General features: G+C 43.3%; 1 protein-coding gene across 3 annotated transcripts; it reads right to left on the bottom strand.

The window, feature by feature from the left end:
* Window positions 1–2,804: 2,804 nt before the first annotated feature.
* Window positions 2,805–21,857, bottom strand: UBE2B (ubiquitin conjugating enzyme E2 B). Of its 3 annotated transcripts, none has more exons than XM_075009308.1 (7): window positions 21,546–21,857; window positions 16,578–16,844; window positions 12,042–12,122; window positions 10,355–10,380; window positions 7,019–7,108; window positions 5,157–5,245; window positions 2,805–3,245 (listed from the first exon to the last, which is right to left on the bottom strand). In XM_075009308.1, the coding sequence occupies exons 2-7, from the start codon at window positions 16,619–16,621 to the stop codon at window positions 3,117–3,119; spliced, it is 459 nt and encodes a 152-aa protein (XP_074865409.1). In that variant the 5' UTR covers window positions 16,622–16,844; window positions 21,546–21,857; the 3' UTR covers window positions 2,805–3,116. The 3 variants fall into 3 exon arrangements, with proteins under 3 accessions (XP_074865409.1, XP_074865410.1, XP_074865411.1); XM_075009309.1 differs by having other exon boundaries at window positions 16,676–16,844; window positions 21,546–21,856; XM_075009310.1 differs by lacking the exon at window positions 16,578–16,844 and having other exon boundaries at window positions 21,546–21,856.
* Window positions 21,858–21,996: the final 139 nt, after the last annotated feature.

Genomic DNA, 21,996 nt, shown 5'->3' with positions numbered 1-21,996 from the left:
ATGGAACACGTTCTTCAAAAGATTTAAAATTACCACAGGAGTCTTTGGAGCTTAATTTCTAATATCCCTGTTATACACCAAATTCTCCCAAAACAACTGTGCAGAGCACTGTCATTTCTCCCCCACCCCCACAGGTATTATAGCTCAGTCCACTCTATCCTTTCATCTACAAGCAGCTTTTCCAGCTCATTTTGCATCTCAAAATGAATAAAAGCAGCTACCTCTCAGTTCAAACATAACCAACAGTCAGGAACACCTCCTCCTGTTTTAGTATCTTTTTGAGGCAGTGACTTCACTCCCTACTATTATCTGCATAAATATTTCCCCATAAAATGAAGTTGCCTTTGGTTTATTTCCTACCTGTGAGCTGATAGTTTCAAAGCACCTATTATTGCCCGGGCGATCATTTTGAGATGCTGTGCTGTTTGGAACAATAATTTCACAGTGTTTTCCCCCCCCCCCAAAGTGACAATATAGTTTCAATTTACCTATGATAAGCTATAAGCCTTCTCAACATCCCATAGTTCTGTTATTTGTATTACAGTAGCACCTATGAACTCCAGTCACAGATCTGAGCCCCCTTGTAAACACAGAAAGCGGCAGTTTCAGCAATGAAGTGTTTGCAATTTAAGCATTAGATGACAGACCATAAGCAGATGCCATGAGCTCTACTGTACTACTGAAACAACACAGGTCAGTACAATAAGCAGCAGTACAGCAAACGAGCTGCCTAAACACTGTCAAGTATTTATATTCATTACAGCAGAGAATTTGAAGGACTGATGAGATGGACTTCATCAACTATCCTAAACAAATCAATTCCATCTATCTAAAGTGAGGTGGGGTTTTACTCTGAGCAAAGTGAGGTCTGACATTCGACTGCATGGTATTGCTCAGTTGGGCATATATTGTTTCAGGACCAATCTTACATGTCATATCAATACATGCAAAAGTAACATCAATAGTTCATGAACAACTTTTAACTATTATACAACTGTTTACTGCATCAGTACACCAATAAAGGCAGTGCTTGCTTTTATCTGCCAGCATTTCAGGGAGTATTAGTTCCTAGGTGGGGCCTAATTAAACTTCTGTTTTTTAAAAATAAATATACAGCAATATACTGGCATATATTTAGATTGCTCACTTTTTGCTGCTCATTCGTACAATGTCTTACAAATTAGTCCTTAAAATATAGTTCAGCAAAGTGACCGACATCAGTATCTTTGTTTCATTGATTTCCCATATATTTTCAATCTATGCCAAGGGCTTGTCTACATGGATAAGTCCACAGCAGCTGCTGCACACTAGCTATTCTGCACTAATGTCCCCAGTAGACACCCTTACTGCACACTAAGAGTATTTTTGTGCAAAGTACATTACTGCACTTTGGAAGTTCATTAAGCTAAATTACCCACTGGCATTCAATGCACAGTAAGTGTCCGCATGGGTTGCTGGTAGGTAGTAGCTAGTGTGCTTTAAATTCAGACCCTAGCTTAGATTGCACTTGTTTTCCTGCTGTAGACCAATCCTTAGTTTAATGACAAAAATCAGTTTGTGCTGGCTCATGTATCGTCAGCAAAATTGTTAACACAACATATGCAGTTTCTACCATGCCTTATACTTATGCGAGCCCCATTGTGTCTCGTTGTCCACAGGTAATGGAGGATGGAACCTAAAAACTAAGATTGCATGTGTGGGTCACTGGGGACAAAAAAGAGCCTATAAAATCTTTATTATAGATGAGGCGATATTCCAGGGACTCAATCTAACTTTCAGATTACAGGGAGATGTTATTAAAGTAGCTGTTAGAAAAACCCTCACCTCACTTTAACTGTAAACTGAACAAATGCAATGTGGAATCTGTGAGAAAGAGACACGGAACTAGACAATGTCACTTTCACAGTCACATTTAAAATGCAGTTTTTTGAAATTGTTGTGTCTTGCAGTTGTTTGTTTTCTAGGTGGAATGCATAGGAGATTCCAAGTGTTTAACTGGCTACAATTAGAAAATAATCAAAAAATACATCTCAGTAACTAAAAGTGATACATGATACATTTAGATAACACTTTTCAGTTTCATACTCTTCAGAAAATCCCATACACACAACTCAAGTAAGAATAAATATATTGTTGTTATTAAAATCCTTTTATGTTATCAACCTGTACAATACACAATACCTCTTATTTAGGAATCAATCAGTTTAAAGTGGTTAGAGATCATATTAATATGAGATGTGGAAGACCTGTTAAGTCATTTACACCTTCCCTGCCTATGACAAGCGTCTTAAACTGTATGTAAAAAGTGATACTGATAAAACTTAAATTAACGAGAAAAAGGATGGTTTGGGGGCCACAACACAGGATAGTCAGGTGATATGGGGGTTCTGACTGCAGGTGTGACACTGTTCAGTGACTTTGGACTAATCACTTATTGATGCCCCATTTCCCGTCTCTTAAGTGGGGCAGATACTTCCCTACCTCATACAAGTGGGAAAACTTATAGGGCCAAATTAAGCTCTCATGTGGGTAGGCATGTCTGCATCAAAGACTGAGTAACAAATCACAGCAAAGTCTGCCTCATATTTGTAAAGTGCATAAGATTAGCATTTATCAAGAGAAAGATCCAACACTAAAACTAAGCCCTTTAAAAGAGATACAAAAGAAGGTAACCAAATGTCTTACTTTGAGGTTATGTATTTAACAGTTTTACATGTAATATTTATATATAAAAACTTTAAGTGCTTTTCTCCAATTTAAAAATCTAAAGAATTCAAAAATAAGGCATTCAATATTTGAAAAAGTACAGATTTACAAAATGTGTATATTCTTTCATGAAAACTCCACATCAACATTATACACTTGGAAAAAAAAATACAAACAGGATATATTACAAATTTATGTAGCAATAACTTAGTTCATTCCATGCAATAAAAAGTACATTAATCAAGGTACACAAGCTTTTGAAGTTTCTAAACTGAAGGGCTTAATTTTTTTGCAAACATGTTTGTATGCAAATCCTCAGAACCTGTGTGGCACTTAAAATTTCTGGTAGCCTTTCTATTGAGTGTTAAATTGTACACAATGATTATGAGGAAGATTAACAAAGTCATCTATTATGAATCATTCCAGCTTTGCTCAACAATAGCTGAAACTCTTTTCTCATATTCACGTTTGTTTTCCTGATAAAGCTGTGCTGCCTGACTGTTTGCAGGGCTGTTTGGATTAGGTTCATCAAGGAGAGACTGTGAGAGGATGAGTGAAAGAAAAAAAAAAAAAGATACTTGAACCATTATGTTATAGATAATTTTATTTAAAAAACACAACCACTATGGGGAACAATTTCTGTGCCACTGCACAATGCAGCTCAGAGTAACACACCCACTTCATTCTACTGGGGACAGGAGAGGGCCTAGGAAACTCAGGTCTGACAAAAGGTGAGAAAGGGCAGGGCTGCACCATACCATGTCCCCAGGGGGAACAGTACAGAAGCTGGGAGAGTAAAGGCTCTGGGGGTGCCCTGCATAGGTGCTCCAATGGGTAAAGGATGCTGGTGTCTGGGACAAGGGTTGTCTCACAGGTAGGCTGTCAGGGTGCCCCAGGGCTGGGCTCTGTGGAGATGGTGTGCAGATATCTGGGTTTTGGAAACCCAATGCAGCCCCCTTCACCATTCCACAACCTGAACTAGTTTGTCGTAAGTACTTCTTTAATGCTTAACTCCTGGGAGAATCTCTATTGTTGTTGTGTGTACTCTTGACATAATTATTGACAGGTATTTTCAAATGAGTTACCAAAATAATTGAAACTGAAGTGATATTGTGTTATTTTGATAAATGTGTATTTTTGCAGAATTTTCCAATATTGTGCACATAATTTTTAATTTTTTGGTGCAGAATTCTCCCAGAAGAAGCCCTATGAAATAGTGCCTTCCTAAATTAATGCAATCCAACTAGCTGCATTCCAATAATACTGGCTCCCTAAAGACTTCCTAGGTATAATCAAATACAAGTTTCAAAATAAAATAGTTAAAATTTCTCTTACACAGCTTACCTTAAATACACAAAGGGCTTGTCTACACCAGCACATTCCTTCGAAGGAAGGATGGTAATTAGGGTGTTGGGAGTTTACTAATGAAGTGCTGCCGTGCACAGGCAGCACTTCATTAAGCAAATTCCCCCCCTGCAGCAACTTTGAAGTTTTGAACTTCAAAGTACAGGCACACATCTAGCTGTGGCTCACCTGCCGGTACTTCGGAGTGCCAAGACAACTTCAAAGTCCCCTTACTCCTCAAAATTTTGAGGAGTAAGGAGACTTCAAAGTTGCCCCGGCACTCCGAAGTACTGGTGGTTGAGCCATGGCTAAACACGTGCCGGTACTTCAAAGTTGCTGCAGGGGGCAATTTGTTTAATGAAGTGCTGCCTATGCACGGCAGCACTTCATTAGTAAACTCCCAACACCCCAATTACCATCCTTCCATTGAAGGAAGGTGCTAGTGTAGACAAGCCCAAACATTACCATAACATAGGCTGTGTCTACACTGGTACAAATCTTTGAAACAGCCATGCTAATGGCCATTCTGAAGATTACCAATAAGGAGCTGAACTGAATATTCAGCACCTCATTAGCATTAGCATGCTTCCAGACACAGTGCTTTGAAAGCGCTACTTTCAAACCCCTGCGGCTTGGTGTGGCTACACGGGGGACTTTTTCAAAAGGACCCCCGTGTAGCAGTACTGAACCACGGACGTTTGAAAGCGGCGCTTTCGAAGCACCGTGGCCAGAAGCATGCTAATGAGAGGCTGAATATTCAATTCAGAGCCTCATTAGTAATCTTCGAAATGGCCATTAGCATGGCTATTTCGAAGATTTGTGCCAGTGTAGACACAGCCATAGTGTCACATCTGTAACAACAATGGTCAGAAAAACTAATCCAAACAAATGAGCTCCTATCAGCATTCCCTGCCAGGATTATTTTTATTGCTTAGAAATATAATGAACACACAGTTCATCAACTAACTAGTCTTTAAAATAAGCTTAAAAGCTGTTGATTATTTTTCAGCTTTTTGGAGTGCAGTTCATTGATGCTGTTGCTGTCTCGCTATGTGACTGTGTCATCAGTTTTGTGAAGGAAGGTAATCATCATATACTTAGCTTACCTGAATTGAAGTTAAAATAGATGAAACATCATATGTTGGACTCCAGCGATTCTGAAGGATGTCTAAACATATGCTACCATCTGCATAAACTGTAAACAGAACACAGGAATTACTAAAAGTCTTTCCATCTTTAGTCGCAGTGATTAAACACTGCATGAATGGATGCACTATTTTCCTGGAATGTGAAAATTTAGTTTCTGTTTTACTAAACATTTTAGGAAGCATGATAAAGAAAAATAAAGCGTACTTCTGAGGAGACACCTTTACAAATCTGATGCTGATTTTATATCTTGTGATTAGCAAATGAATACCGTGTTTGCTTTCAAGAAATAACACAAGAGTAAAGATGGTCCAGTCATCAGGGCTCTAGCTCTGGGTTCAACTCCCTTCTTCATTTGTGTGACCTAGGTTAAGTCTTTAGTCCCCATGAATCAGTTTACCATCTTCAAATCTGCGGTCACCGTATTTTCCAATTTCACAGAGGTATAGTGAGGGTAATAATGTTAAAAAGAGTTTTGGGGAACTCAGATACTATGGGAATAAGGTCATATAAAACACCTTTAAAAGAAATACTGGAATTCTTCATTGTTCACAGTGGGGAGAACGAAATGAATAGGCAGATTTGAATTTGGGGAGGGCATGCCTACATTACTCATGGCCCAAGTGATGGAAGAATCATCTCAGTACTACATCTGTGATTGTGCTGAATCAAACTGATGTAATGCCAGTGATCTTCATTCAGCATTTGCCAAACAAGAGTACTAATATTCTAGAGCAGCAGAGGTATAAATACATTCCTTGGCTGCTAATTAGAGAACTTATTTAAACCCAACACCACCACCCCCCAATACACACACACACGCGCGCGCTTGTGAAGCATGACTGGAGAAGCACTAAAGATGCAATCCTACTCCTAGTGTAATATTAATGAAAAAAGAACAGAGAAAAAGAATGAAGAGCTATGCAGAGATGCACACAACAGGAGGTCACAACTCAGGTAGCTAGTGACAGCAAATAGATTCCAAATTCAGTCCCTTGTTGATTGGGCCAGAAGTACTTCAGAACCAGTTAATTCAGTCTTTAGGAACATGATTATATCATCATTCCAGCAGGTTAAAAGGACCTGCACTGGTAAGATTGGTACATAAAAAACAATACACCAACATCTCTGCCAAACAGAAGGACTGGTACTATTCAAGATAGGTAGGTGCAGTGGAACAAAGAAGTTAAAAGGATAAAGATATATGGAAATACACACTTCATAGAACTGGAAGAGACCTTGGGACATAATCTAGTCCAGTCCTCTGCTCTCTTGGCAAGACCAAACACCACCCCTTTTTTATATTTTTTTAAAATCTATTTTGCCCCAGACTCCTAAATGGCCCACTCAAGGATTGAACTCATAACCCAGAGTTTAGCAGGCCCATGCTCAACCCACTGAGCTATCCTCACCCCACAAAAAGAAAACATGAAACAGCAGAAGAAAAATAAAGGAAAAAGATAAGTTTTACTTTAATGAGATCAGGAGACAAGAAACTGAAATAAAGTCTCTTGCTAAAACGGAAAATTCACAGCAATCTACGCTGGCTATAAGAGATCAAGATACCACTAGTCTTCTGAGGTATTTCATTTCCTCACTGGTTAATATCTGCATCTGTAAACAAAACTACACAATTTTATGACAGAATACAGAAGTAGCTCCTACCTAAATAACTTGCCTGGTATTGGAATTTTTAGTAAACATCTGATATACTGTGTATCTACCTTGAAAACATTTTAAACATTGCTGGACTTCACAGGCTCTCTCACCTCAAAGTATTATATTAAATATTTGGTTTGGCTAAATAAGTAAGAATACTCACCGTTTGGATGAAACATTTTTGATAAAAACCTAACAGTTGGAGGCTTATTTGGATATTCTTCTGAAAACTCTATTATTAGTTTAAAAGTACCTGTCCAAAAAAAAGCAAACAAACATCATGTAACTATAACTGTATCAAAACATCTTTGTGAATACTTGATGTTACTATTTATATTGCAAATGCTAATAAAACTGATATGTATCGCGATGAACAAAAACAGCAGCAGCATCTTTTGTAAAATTTGGAAGCCTACTCAATACACAGAAAAATAACTACAGTAAACTCTTTGCTACCCAGCATCCACAGGACTGCGAGGTTGCTGGATAATCAAATATTCTGGATAATCAAGAGTACTCACACTGGGTAGGAGAGCAGAGGGTCCTGCCAGCTGCACTTAGTGATGCAGCATAGAGGGACCCGAGAGGGCTGCCCCTCGTGGGGTGTTGCGCTCTCTCTCTGTACACAAACCCAAGCCCTGCCAGCTGCTCTCAGACTTAGTACAGAAGGATGCAAGACAGCACAGAGATCTGCTCCCCTCCCCACCTCCCCGTGGTGCATGGCATTGCTCTCCCTCTGTGCACAAACCGCAGTCCTGACACCGCTTCTCCGCACGTCCGCCTGATGTCAGCTGACCAAATCTGCCTGGCTGTTAATCACGCTACTTATTTGAGTGTGCTGGTTAACCAAATAGCAATTTAACAACAGTTAACTGTATTTAGATAGAGTGCAACGTCAATGATCGCAAAATTGTAACTGACACTTAGTTCAGACCCCTGGAGAATTTTTTATGTTATTACCAGATGCTGGGAAGGTTCCAATGGTTTTGGATAACAGGAAGTTTTGGACAACTGTATGCAATCTCTAGAGAAGAGTGCCTGAGCAGTGATCTGCCCTTCTATGCAGCCAAAGTTTCCACATGGTGTCTGTTTTGGCAGTTTTGGGGACCCCGGGTATCAGAAGGTAGAGTTTTCCTGTCTGGATCAAAACACTTCTAAGAGAAGGAAGAACTACTAATTAGCAACTTAAAAATAACCACCATCACCACCCATTAGCCATTTAGTGTCTCTTCATTTGGCCTGACCTTCCAGTGCTTAGTCACTGAAATCTATGGGAGTTTCACCCACGAATAGACCTTTGGCTGAGCTCAGTATATGAAAAGATTGATTTTTATAGGAAATGGTTTCAACCTTTCAAACTTGAGACTGATTAGTATTTATTATGAAGCAGTGAATATGTATGTCACATATCACCAATTTCCACCATCTTCCCCCACCACATACAAGAAAACACCCCCACCAAGCCATTTTCAAACTTGCAAGAAAATTAGAGCCCCCCCACCCCCCTTTTTAATGACCATTCCTTGAAGATCATTATGAGCTTCCGAAAAATAATTCTTTAACTGACACAAACCCCTTTCTGAATATACCATGGGTACTACAAGCAAACTGTTTGTGTTTATTTACAATTTGATCTTTTTCCCTGAAGTCAATTTTATACAGAGATCAATTCAAACTTACCTCCTGCTTTAAATGAAAACAACAAAATGGGATTCAGAATCATTTGCTCAAGACAAAGCCATAAGTAGCCAGAGAAGGTGAAATTCTTTGTGGTTAGGAATAAGACATATGAAACTGTACGATGGTACAGGTTAAACCTCTCTAGTGCGGCACTTTTTTGTCCTGCAACATCCATAATCCGGAATTATTTTAGTAAGCTAGATGACCACTTATCATGGGTGTGGCCAAGTTTCCCATGGTCCCATAAAGTTTGTTGACAGCCACCAGTCCTGGCTCTCAGTATTCTGTGTCACTATTTAGCTCTAATTTACCCCTAAATGTCTTCTAAGAGCCCAGTAAGCAGTAGAAATGGTGATAATGGTCTAAACAGTATTGACCTCTGGCAAATTCTCTCGTTAGGCACTAGTCAGGTCCTGAGGGTGCCACACTAGAGGGGGTGAACCTATATTAACCTTTAGCATCTCCTACTGAACATTACACTCTCCCTGTATAGACACAGTTCTTGATATTGCCATTGCTTTAAAGGTTTACAGTTAACCACCAACCACTGTAAGGTTAGCCAGTGCACTGGCAAGAATTTTGATCAAAATGTTCGCCTGTTTGACAGAAAGCCTTTACCCACTCACCTTGTTTGTTGGCTTGTTTTTCTAGTTCAAAATTAAGTTGTGTGTGCATTCTAATGAAAAATACCCCAAAACACAGCATTATATATATAGATAGTCCTTGACTTACGAACAGGTTACATTCCAAACACTCGATTTGGCCGTAAGTCGGAAATACCCTTATACGGTAATCCCTCAAGGTACGCAACCCTCGCATAGTTTAAATTTTGTATAAGGTGGGGAGGGCTTGGGTTGGGGCCCTGGGAGGGGGCAGGGAGGTTAAGCCTCGGGTAAGTTCGGGCAGCAGGGGCTGTGGGAGGGTAGAGTTGACCTGGGGCTTGCAGGGGGTTGGACCCAGGCAGCAGGGGGTTGGAGCAAGTGTTGAGGCCGGCCGGTGGGTTGGAGCCAGGGCTGCGGGGTTGGTGGGTAGGGGGCTTGGAGCTGGAGCCCCATGCACAGGTTGAAGCCAGAGCACTGCATGCTAGGGAGTGTAAACTGTGGCCATGGGGAATTCGAGGGGTTGAATGGGTTGAATCAGGGCTGGGGGAGTTAGGGGGGCAGGGGAGAGGCAAAGCCTCATGTGTCTGCAACAGCTGACAGCTGGAGCCCCACGTGCGTTGGTGGCTGACAGCCAAGCACATGCTGGGGGGGAATCCGCTAGGGATGGGGGGTTGAGCTGGGCGGGGGGTTTGAACGGGGTGAACTGGGATGGGGGCTGGTTGAGCTGGCAGGGGGGATAGAACCCCTGCACACACCACCAGCAGCTGACAGCCGGAGCCTCAAGCACAGGGAGGGGGCTGAGCTGGGGCCATGGGAGGGAGGGGTTGAGCCAGGTGGGGGGTTGAATGCGGGGGGATGCACCAGGGCAGGGTGGTTGAGTGGAGAGGGGTTGGAGCCCCACACGTGCTGAGTCAGCTATGCGGCACGGGGGTGGGCTGTGATCTGGAGCCATACAGGGGTTGGGTCTGGGTCCATGGGGGCTGGGGCCGTGTGGGGGAGGTCAAGGACCGTGGGGTGGGGGGGAATGGGGGTTGGAGCCGGGTGTGTGAGGGTTGGAGGGGAGCCCCAGGCATGTGGCTGGGAGTGGGGTGAACTGGAAGTTGGTTGTAAGTCGATGTGTTTGTAAGTCAGGGACCACCTGCAGAAAACACAAAAATCCTAAAAGCAATGCTGGAACCATTTATGAGAGAGAAAGGGGATTAAAAATAGCTACCTACCATCCTCAAAAGGGGTACCTTCTGGCCTACAAATAAAAAAATAAATAAATATAATATCTATTTTTACACAGGCACCCATACCCACACTCCCCATATTCTTCAAATTTAAAACAGAGGCAAAAACAAAGAGTAAATAATTGATCACAATCTTTCCCAGATTACTCAAAGTATTCCCCTACTGAAATGGAAACTTAGTTTTTAATCCAGAAATTGAGGATTTCTTATAAAATTGATCTAGGACAATAACTGTATTTCGTAAAATGAAGATGACTAGAACCAACAAAATGTAACTACACTAGTTCTGCCCATAGAAATGTTAGAAACCAACCTGGTCACTGCTAACACATCTAGATTAGTCTGCAGAGTGCAAGGAATTCCTATGCGCTCCTGAGAGGGAATCCTGCTTTTTCTTGTTTTCCTTCCCCATTTTCAACATAACACTGCCCATGCATTAAGATGAATTGATACAAAAATGTTAAAAGAAAATGTAATGCAGAAAATGTAGCAATTACCAGGCTACCCAAAACAAAAATGAAGCTGCTTTCTATGACTGCTCTACTGTGCCTTGAAAATTCAAAGCTACAGGTCCACACAAACCTATTTCCCCATGAAAATATACTTACTAATTTCTGCCAGTTTGTCTCAAACTCAAGATTTTGAGTTAGTACATGCACATGGTATCAAGCATGTCCACAGAATCAGCCATCATCAGACTCAGCGGTCAGAGGCTTATCTTCAGAAAATTCAGTCAGGGGACACACAAAAGTGAGGGGAAAAAACCCTCACTGATGTGTCGTCTGACCAAGACATCTCATTCCCCTCAAACTCCATCCGCATGGGGGAGAGAAGGGAAGACTGAGTTGCAGGGCTTCCCCCAGGCCAGATTAACTCTTCTGGGGGCCTTGGACAGGAACAAAAATGAGGGGTTCAGTGTGCGAGAGGGGACTGCCAGGGAACAGGATAGGGGAGTGGGATCTGGGCAAGAGAGGTGGGTACAAGAGCAGACTGAGGGTAGGGAGCCTGGAGGCGAGGGAGGGTGCAAGAACAGGCTGAGAGTGAGGAGTCTGAGTGGGAGAGAGGGTTCAAGAGTACAGGTGGGTAATCTGGACAATTGTTAGGGGGCAAGAACTGGCCAGGGGTGGGGGTCTGCACAGGAAAAAGGATGTAGGAGCAGAAGGGAAGGGGGAGGTGGATGAGAGCAATGGGGGGGCATTTACTTAGAGCAGCACCCCACAGGCACACCTGGCTGTTTGCTCCTCTGCCTCTCTCAGGCACTGCCCCCCCCCCGCCCCCCGACTTCTGCCATTGACCGTGACTGGTCAATCAGAGCAGCGGGGGGGTGGAAAAGCCTCTGGACAGCACTTCCACTTCTCTGCCCAGGGCAAGGGACAGTGGCAGCACATGCACTACTTCCTCCCTCAGAGGCCCTTTATCGCCTAAATCCAACCCACAAGGCTTGGAGCTCCCCACTGCAGTCAGGAGATAGTGCTAGCACCCCAACCTCACAGGGGCCCATGGGAGAGCCAGCCCAAGCCAGCCCCTTTCCTGCTGCAGGGGAAAGCTGAGTCCCAGAGTCTTGTTGGCTGGATCCAGTCAAGCCACAGGCCATACATTCCTCACCCCAATCTAATTTATATTTTGTCCTTTAGTATTATCTTCTATACAGTGAGCAAAAATCTTCTCTTACCCAAATATAACTGCATTCCATTGCATAATGTTATTCTCAGATGGTGCACCACTGACACCCACAGGAGGGTCTTCTTGCAATCTGACAAATTAAAAAATGATGACTGTAAAATGATGTATGTTTCAACATTATACATACACACGCACACATGCAAAACAAGAAAATAATTAGACAGAAAGGTGTTAGCATATCCAGAGTTCACAACCATTGTTTCCTTCAGCCCTAGAGACTTCATCATGTAGTTTGGGACACAGACCACATATTTCAGTGTTATCTGTACAATAAATATACCAGGGACAGAAGCCTACCAAAGGCTGCAGATCAGGATTTTCTCTTCAAATATGTTAAGATAATGAGACAGATCGGTACTACATAAATAAGCAAAGCATGTGTTTCCTCATACATAGAGCACATCAAGACTACAAGAGTAGTAGTTACGAAACATCTTGTACATCTGGGTTTGCAGCACCACATCACAAATGATGAAATGAGCATTCAGAACAATATCTTCTGGCTACACCAGTGAAGAGAAAATGACATATAACCACAAACTGACACTTCTAAACTGGAACTATTGTAGAAATCAACCAACTACATTAGTGTGAAGCACACATTGGTACCTAGCAGAAGGGGAGACAAATCAGCTTGTTTTTATGCTTTGTTTTAAAAAAGGAGGTGCCAGTCAGACAGCTCCCCATCCCCTACCCCCAGCCAATCCCATGGCTGGGGCTGCCAAGTTGCTGGTACTTAGTAGAGGCAAGTTGTCTTGGACTGAGCTGTCAAGTGATGGATGATATCTTCTATGATGCCACTGCTGAGCAACTCAACCAAGCCCTGACTGGCAGAGTCAACTAAAGCTGTTACATAAAAATCACCAACTGTGAACATGGTACGTTCTTTTTGGATCCTAGGTTTTTCCTGTAGTGCCTAGATAAGCTGACTCTCAAAAGTACCAGCACAAAGAAAGCACTACCATTGACCAATTTAGTCAGGCCACATAGGCCTATTTTGTATAGTAACTTGTTTGAGTTCTCAGTTCAGACAACCTAAACATAAACAACATGAGCTATCTACCATTTTGGCCAGGAAAAAGAGGAATGTGACTTCTTCCTAACTTATAGCCATACAGCATGCCAAGCCCTAAGCATTAAGCTGCGTAAGTGTACTTCAGAGGTAGCTTTGGCATTTAAAACCAGGACAAAGTTTCACACATGGCACTCTGAGAAGTTTTTCAACTACAGAGAATTTGTGGTCTGAACTGGAAGCTTAACTAGCTTGAACAGAGTCCAAAAATATTTAAGAGCTAGGAATAATATGGTATTTATAGCATTCACATTCCTTTTCTACAAGCAAACTAAAAGCTGTAATTAAATTAATATTTCTCAGTAATTTTATTTAAATGAACCAAAGGAGGGAAAAAAAAAAAATCAGCATTCAGGTATGCAATCTTGTCAAACTCCTCTCTCATCACCTTGTTGGTCACCATACAAAGTTTACATTCACACAGTAATCAGAATTCATAGCCACATATATAAGCTGATGGTCCTCACTGCCAGCTAGTTCAGCCTAAAAGAAACAGAAAACAACACACCCCTCCTCCTCCTTGCTTAAGCTAAGACTGATATTTTAAAGGTGTGTGATCTTAGTTTGCAAGTATACAATGGACAGATTACATGTCTGATGGAGTCCATTCCCTGTTTATGTATTTATTTAGATGTGCTTTCTCTTCAAATTTAAAGTCTCTCCTGCACCTCCAATTTTAACAAGAAAATCATTGCTTCCAACAGCTGTTCTTTTTCATTGGTATCGCCATTATGTTAATTTGTATAATTTATATGAACCTCTACAAGCAAAAAAAGATTTAATATCCTATTTTAACGGGAACTAGGAAATATGCTCAAATAATGCAATGCGAGAGGTAAGTAGCATCTAAACCTCAATTCAGTGGTTCCTAGCTTTGCATGTTCAAATCAGGCTATTAATATTGTTTTAGACAGTTGGCTGTAAAGCAACAAATGTCACATGAGTATCATAGGCAATTGCTTACAGATGTAATATTGCAGTCCCTATATACCTAAAAAGGAACACTATCAAAGTTAAATTATTGGAAATGAGTCATCAGCCATGTAAATCCGTACCATGTTGAAACAAAACATACAATTTAAAGCCCATAAAAATTATCCTTTAAAAAGTTTTCCTACATGCATAATAGATGTGGTATATAACATATGTAATTAAATGACAAACTGGAACAGATGTTCCAGGGCTTTTCTAGTTCTGCACCTCCCATTTTTAAACAGAATGTAACTATGTTTTATGCTAATTCAAAGAAAAAGGTCCTCATTTACAAACATTTTTAGACAATATGTGACAAATTATCAACCAGACTAGCATATACCTGAATTCAAAAGTGTTCACTAGTTCAGTGTGCATAACTAGGTGCCCAAATTGAGACAGGATTACATTCAGAGGTGCCAAGAACCTGACATTTCTATTTACTTCAGCTGCAGTTGTGAATCTTAAACATTGGGGGGATGGGGCAGAGAGGGTAGAAGACCACCAAACGAAGTACCTCAAGGTAGGTTACCAAAAACTGATGCCATCTCAAAAATGAGGGATGTCTGAAAATTTTAGCGTTAGTCACTAAGCATTTCACTTCCAGCCCCTCCCCCACAAAAAAGTTACTAAAACCAACAAGAGAATGTTGATGCCTGATGTCCAGACATATTTTAAAAAAAAAATTAAGCCTTTGAATAATGAGTATATACAAGCATTGGAAAGCTACATAAATATTTGCATGCTAAAAATTCCCTCCTCTCTCAAGTTTCAGCCTGAAGCAAAGTTTGATATCATACAGTTAATTCGCCTATATTAAAAAGGTATTGCACCAGGGACTCTCTCATAGAATTAGAATGTACTACTTTAAATGTTATATGTACATGTTTAGTCTATAAACAGTGGCTTTTCGAAACAATAGAGGCTTCCTAATTGAACCACAACCAATACAATGAAAAGGCTCTTTGAACATTTCTCATGAAAGCTGTTGCCAGAGAAAGGAGTGTGGTCATTGTTTTAAGAGATCAGCACCAACTGTTATCTCAAGATACCTCCAGGTGTCAGTATATAGCAAGTAGCAAAAAACTTTGGAGGAAGTAACGCTAAACAAAAACAAAAGCAGCCCTTTTTCTACATAAGCAGCTTCAACAATTGCTTTAGTGGGGCAGGAGATTTTAACTTTCTTATCTATATGTGCATTTGGGGGGGGGGGGTGTAGGAACAGTATTTATCATACAAATGCAAGTTTGTTCAGCATCTCTTATTCCAAGGAATACAGGATAAAAAGGCTCCTGGCGCTTTAGTCCTGTAACCAGTAACCAAGCTTTGATACACCAGCATTTTGCCCTCTCCTAGCATTGAGGGTTTTTTGCTTTTCTTGAGGGTAGACACAATCCAGAAAGTGAAAAAGTTCTGTGTTACTAAATCTCTCTTTCAAAGAACAGTCCTGCACAGGGGAGGAGAAGCAGGATAAAGATAAATAAAACAGACTACATCCTGAACATGGAGAACCCCTATACTGGGGTACATACTTGATGCACTGGAGAATTAAGGGATTCAGTGTAGTTCAGTGAATATAGCTCTGGACTGGAAGTCAGCAGAGTGGATTCTATTTCTAGCTTTGTTACTGACTTTGGGCAAGTCAAGTCACCTCTCCAGGCCTCTGTTTCCCCCATGTGAAACAGACAGCAATATAGAGCTCAGGAGCTAAATATTGCTGTACAAGAGCCAAGCCCAGCAACTAAACTACAGATCAGACCAGGCTAGGTGGATCCTGAGGCAGAAACCCCAAGCACCTGCTGGGTCTGCCAGCCCCCTACTTTACACCTTGATAACGCCCGCACGGACTGCCAGGCCACACGAGGCCTCGTGGCTCCGATGTGGTACCTCAATGGCTCTGATGTGGCACCGCAGCGGTGATAGGCTTAGACGGGCTCCGGGCAGCGGCCGGGGCTTCACTCCCCCAGCGCACAACCCTGACCCCAGCCCAGCATCTAGGTGGAAGAGAAACGGGGAACCCCCTGCGCTTCGCCTCCGCCTCCGCCTCCGCCCCCGCCCCCACGCCAGGGAGAAGAGCGCCCACAGCTGCTCCCACCCTCGCCCTGGGGCTACCCCGAGCCGTCCAGGAAGACAGAGGTGACTCCTGGCAGCACTCGGAGGTGCACTGACCCCTTATGCCCCTGCCAACATTTTAATTACTAAATGGAGTGCCCCACAGCCGCCCTGCATCCCTCCTCCCGCAGGCCCCTAGGGCACAGCCCTGGGGCGGGGATCTGAGGGGGCGCCTACCCCTCTCCCCACCGCACGCAAGGCAGCCCCAGGAACTTGGAGTAGTACCCGTGGGAGGCTCCTGCCTGCGCCTCCTCCCGCGAGGCGACAGTAAGACACACCAACGAGGTACAAGGGAAGCTCCTGTGCTCCCCCCCCCCACCCCAGGGGGCCCTATCCGGCACGCGCCCTCGGTCCAAGGGAGACGCTCACCTCTTAAAGTCTCTCATGAGCCTCCGCCTGGCCGGAGTGGACATGATCCTCCCTGGGAAAAAAGAATCCCTTCCCCCTGGAGCCTCAGCACCGCTTACCGGGCGGTGGTCTCCCTCCCCAGCCTGCAGCGGCTGCACAAACAACCCTGCAATGGCGTCTCCCTCCGCCTGGTGGAGGGAAAGTCTCAGGCCCCTCGGCGACCGTACCACTGTCTCTGCCGAAGGAGGAGAGTGGGCGTCCGCCTTCAGAACGTACCACTGCGCCTGCCTAGAGGGGGGAGAGAGATGCAGTGAGAGTTTCACCCTTAGAACGTACCATTGCGCCGGCCTAGAAGGGCGAGATAGCGAGAATCCGCCCTTAGAATGTACCACTGCGCCTGAGGTAGGAGGCGTCAAGCGGGGAGAGCAGAGCTACCCAGTCAGCAAATCCTTCCCCAGCCCGGCTTGTAGGGAAGCTGCCCTGCGGCAGGAGAACGCTCTGAAGGCGCCACTAAGACCCCGCCTGACTGGTTCCCACCTGTGTGGCACATGAATGTACAACACACCCAGACGCAGGTGCTGCTGGAACTAGGGGTGCCGCCACACCACCTGCTTTAAGAGGCTTTCATCATATACGAGGTTTATAATTCAGTTCCGTGACTCTCAGGGCCACCCTCAATATGAATTGTTCCAGCCTCACTGCACACTGAGACTTAACTGCAGCACCCCTGCACGGAGAGAACTAACACATCAGCCATCTTGGCAAATTCCCACCTAGCCTGTCCTCACCTTGCAGGTGTGGGATGGGACATGAAAAGGATGAGCAGAAGATAAAGAGGGCTGCAGCTTCTCGCCCACCCACCCTGCCTTTCATGCTTTGGGAGTGGATTGAGTTAAACCAGAGAAAGACAACTTTGTTCCAAAATAAGACCATTCAAACATGGAGCCATTCCAGAATAACTATTCTACTTCAAATTCACACCCCATCCCATTGCAAAATGACATTCATGTGTAAACCAGACCTAGGAGTAGCAGCTAAGGACAGATAATGCTGCTTCCAGCACAGTCCCCAAAATGCACATATTATTGAAGCCATGCCTCTGCTACTGGGAATATTCCAGTTTAGCTATATTGCCCTCACATAACCCCCAGTGAACATGCATCCTTAAGGTGACGACCTGTCCTGTATTGGGCAGGACAGTCCTGTATTTGGGATGCCAAAAAGGTGGTCCCGACTTATTTTTTTAAAGGGACAAATTGTCCCATATTCGGGTCGCCCCCTGCCCCCGACCTTTTCTGCCAGCAGCTGCGCAGGCACAGCTGATGGCTGGAGTCACTTCCTTGAGCCTCAGGGGACCATAGGCAGCTGCCACTTCCCCAGGGTTCTAGGGAAGGGCCAGTGGCTGCTGCTTCCCCAGGCTCTCAGGCATCACCAGGGGCTGCCGCTTCCCTGGGACTCTGGGGGAATGAATGACAGCTGCTGCTTGCCTGGGCTCCTGGAGAGCGCCGGTAGCTGCTGCCTCTTTCCCAGCTCTCTGTTGTTTGGGACAGGGAGATATGGTCACCCTATGCAGCCTATGTTGACAGAAGGGATTTTTCCAGATGTATAGAAACATTATTTCCATGACTGATAGGCATTAGGTCAGAGAAAGCATTCTTCCAATGGCACAGATGTGTTCACACTAAGGGTTAGATTGGCATAGCTACATCTCAGGAGTATGGATTTTTCAAGACACTAAGTGATGTGGCTATGTCAACCTAAATTTTAAATTTAGAACATGCTTCAGGGCAGCTCAGACCTAGGCCACCTGTGGCCCATCACAGTTCAATGCATGGCCCACAAGATACTGTTTGCTGCTGCCCACACCCAGGGTTGCCAGATTCTGCTGGCTGTCATCCACAGCTTTTTTTTTCCTACCAGTATTAGAAAAGTGACATGCACGAAACACAAGGGCACAGGAAGTGAAGTGCATAGTGATAGCACACGACATTGTAAGAGCCTTGTGCTCCTGTGCAACCAATCAAAGTGCTGCCACAGTTCAATTGGTACTCCCTGCAAATTTTACATATGCAAGCACAGTTAGCCAAACCACCCTATGTCAGGAGACTGTTTTGGCCATGACAATCTTGCAGCCCACTGAAATGAAGGAAGCCTGCCCCTAGCTTCCCACATGTTATGAAGGGATTTCTGTGGCACCCAAAGGATGTGGAGCAATGGGATGTGTAACTTAGCTGTTCCTTCCCCCTTGTTTTACAATAGTGCCAATCCTAAGCATTCAAATATTATGAATCAAGACTCCAAAAACTCACAATAGGCTTATAAATCATCACATTTAAAAAGCAGACATTTTGGGTAAGCCTGTTTTGATGGAACTTCGTTTTTTGACAAAAAAAAACAAACACCAAAAAAAACAAACAAACAATCTACAGTGTCTGTTTCCTAGGGAAAGTTTATAGTTTTCAGTGAGAATGTTTCAGTGTTGACGTTTTTGATACAAAATCAAAATATTTAACAGAAAAAAAATCTCAGTGTTATGACCATTTCTAATGTTAGGTTATTTTTATTTGTTTTCTACTGTTTGAGCCTTGAGGTGCGTTTGAATCACATTTCAAGCTTTCACCTGTGCTGGCTGGGTGGTGGTGGGATGCAGGTAGGGGTGCAAGTTCTGGGCAGGGAGTAGGAGCCAGGCCAGGGAGGTTGGGTACAAGAGCAGGCTGGATATGGGGTGTCTGGGCAGGAGGTAGGGTGCAGGAAGTTCCTGAGAGTGGGAGCATCTGGGTGGGAGGTAGAATGTAGGAATGGGCTAGGGTTATGGCAGGGAGGTCGAGCGCAAGAGCTGGGTGGAAATTCGGTCGAAAGCAAGATGGGGTGGGGGCTTACCTAGCTCTGCATTCCTCCCAGCAGCCAGTTAAGGACATAAGAAATACCACATACATCTTCAAGTAAATAATAAACAAACAACGTTAGTTTAACAAAATAAATGGATAAGACAGATATACATAAAATTATGAGTGGTGTGGAGAGAGTGAACAAGGAAAATGTATTTACTTGTTCCCATAATATAAAAGCTAGGGGACACCAAATTAAATTAGTGGGCAGCAGGTTTAAAACAAATAAAAGGAAATTCTTCTTCACACAGTGCACAGTCAAAATGTGGAATTCCTTGCCAGAGGAGGCTGCAAAGGCTTGGACTATAACAGGGTTTTAAAAAGAGATAGCCATTAATGGACCTAACCTCCATGAATTTATCTATTAGCCAGGATGGGTAAGGAATGGTGTCCCTAGCCTCTGTCAGAAGCAGGAAATGGATGGCACGAGAGAGATAGTTACCTGTTTGGTTTACTCCCTTGGGGGCACCTGGTATTGGCTACTGTAAGCAGACAGGATACTGCACTAGATGAATCTTTGGTCTGACCTAATATGACTGTTCTTATGGATTCACTGTTATTTGTATGCTGCATACTGTGGCTACTGAGAACTCTGTGGTGGCAGTGGTGATACAATTCAGATCTCCTGTGCCAAAAACAAACATAGTACCATTCTTGAAGGAGACCTTCACTACATTAGACACTGGCAGTGTACAGCTTATGATAAATAGTTGAGCAGTTGTGATTTCATTTAGTAGAGGACAGTAGCATTCATCCACATGAGCTAGGTCATGACAATATTATACATGCATTGTCCAAAATCAGATGTGACCATATCATATGTATTGATTTTAACTAGTTAAGGAGATATTTAATCTTATTTCGAGATTAAAAACATTTTAATCTATTGTCTCAGAAAAATAAAAACAAAGCTTCTATTTCAGGAGGTTATAAATAACATTATTATTTAGCTGAATTATGTGGAGGTGTTTTTTAATTAAACTTGTTCTGGGTTGTATTTTAAGTTCAATCACAAGTGCAATAGTTGTTAACATGCGTACAATTTTGCCTAGCTATGAAGATTTACCAAATCTTAGTTATCAGATCTTCAGCAAATAAATCTTTGGTATTTACAAAATATTCACTGCAAGAAGCATTCATTTTAGACATGCTTGCTGATACCATTTTCCTGCAGTACATTTGTTTATAGACTTTAATCTGTTATTGCAGTTACCCCATTGTATTTTGTGAAGGGCATTTTATAGTACACTACTTTCACTTCATCATGCACTATAACTTATATGGAACAAGTAAAGGCTGAGAAAAAGAAATACAAAATACTGCCTCTCAATATATCGCATAACTGTAGAACTGGAATTCTTAACAAGCTGAAAGAACTCAGCTCTAACTTATGGTTGGTTCACATATGTATAGTCACTGCAGGAGCTGATCAGGTGCTCAGCATTAGTTTGTTTGCTGCATACCTAGCTTAGCAGAAACAGTGCCTGTAATTCACCTGACTGCCTCGGGCTCTGAACCTACCTACCGTGTGAGCAGAGGGGAAATTAAGTGGGTGCACCCTGGTGCACAGCTCCACAAATCACAGAATCATAGAACATTAGAACTGGAAGGGACCTTGAAAGGTCATCGAGTCCACTTCCCTGCCCTCTCTGCAGTACCAAGCACCGTCTACACCATCCCCCATAAGTATCTATCTAACCAGCTCTTGTTCTAATGCATGCCTCTAGCTTTCATGTTTCTATTACAAGTTCAAAATGTGATCATAATTCTCAAACATTCTTCTTCTAGGTTGAAGAAGTTTTCCATACTTCGTGTTTGCTCTAAGAACTGTAGGGATTTTTTATTTCGATTTTATAGAGTGTTTTTAATTTGGGGTTAGGTCTTATTTTTTGTATTTATTAAACCTTGAGAAAAGTCCAACCAGCCATCAGGTGTGAAGAGTTACCATGATCGCTGTTCCCTCCAGTTCCTACTTCCTCCTCCATATTTCCATGCCTGTGAGAAGAGCTCATTTTACAAAGCTAAAACTCAGCACTCAATTATCACGCCAGCAGGGAGCTTCTAAAGAGCTGGCGGGGGCTGGGTTGCAATAGGACAGTACCTGTAAGAAGCTGTAAGTTACTTTCACCCCTGTGTGTGTGATGACACCCAACGCTGCGCGTACAGGGCTACGATGACCTGACACGAGTCCTTTAGCCAAGCCAGGGGCAGCATAGAGCGTCCGTGTCCATCGCGTGGGCAGGAAAGCGGCCGGCAGGATTCTGCGCCGGCCCACACTCGGTAAGGCTCGTCAGCGATGGAGCAGGCAGCTGTGCACTCGCACCCTACCTCCCCGCTTGAAGCTCAGCCCATCCCCGGCTCCCCTCCATCCACATCAGCACCCCAGCAACTCCCCCTTCTCCGCCTCAACCTCCTCGGGCTCCACGCCCTGCCGTCATTTCCGGGTGAAACGCGGTGAGGTCACGGAAGTCCCGCGACCCGTGGGCGGAGCCTGGGAGCGCCGTTGCTGTAGCTGGTTGCTATGGCAATAGGACGTAAGGTGAGAGTGGTGG

This window comes from Carettochelys insculpta, chromosome 15 (assembly GCF_033958435.1).
Source record: "Carettochelys insculpta isolate YL-2023 chromosome 15, ASM3395843v1, whole genome shotgun sequence".
Lineage (NCBI taxonomy): Eukaryota > Metazoa > Chordata > Testudines > Carettochelyidae > Carettochelys > Carettochelys insculpta.
This window is presented reverse-complemented; position numbering and strand designations above follow the sequence as displayed.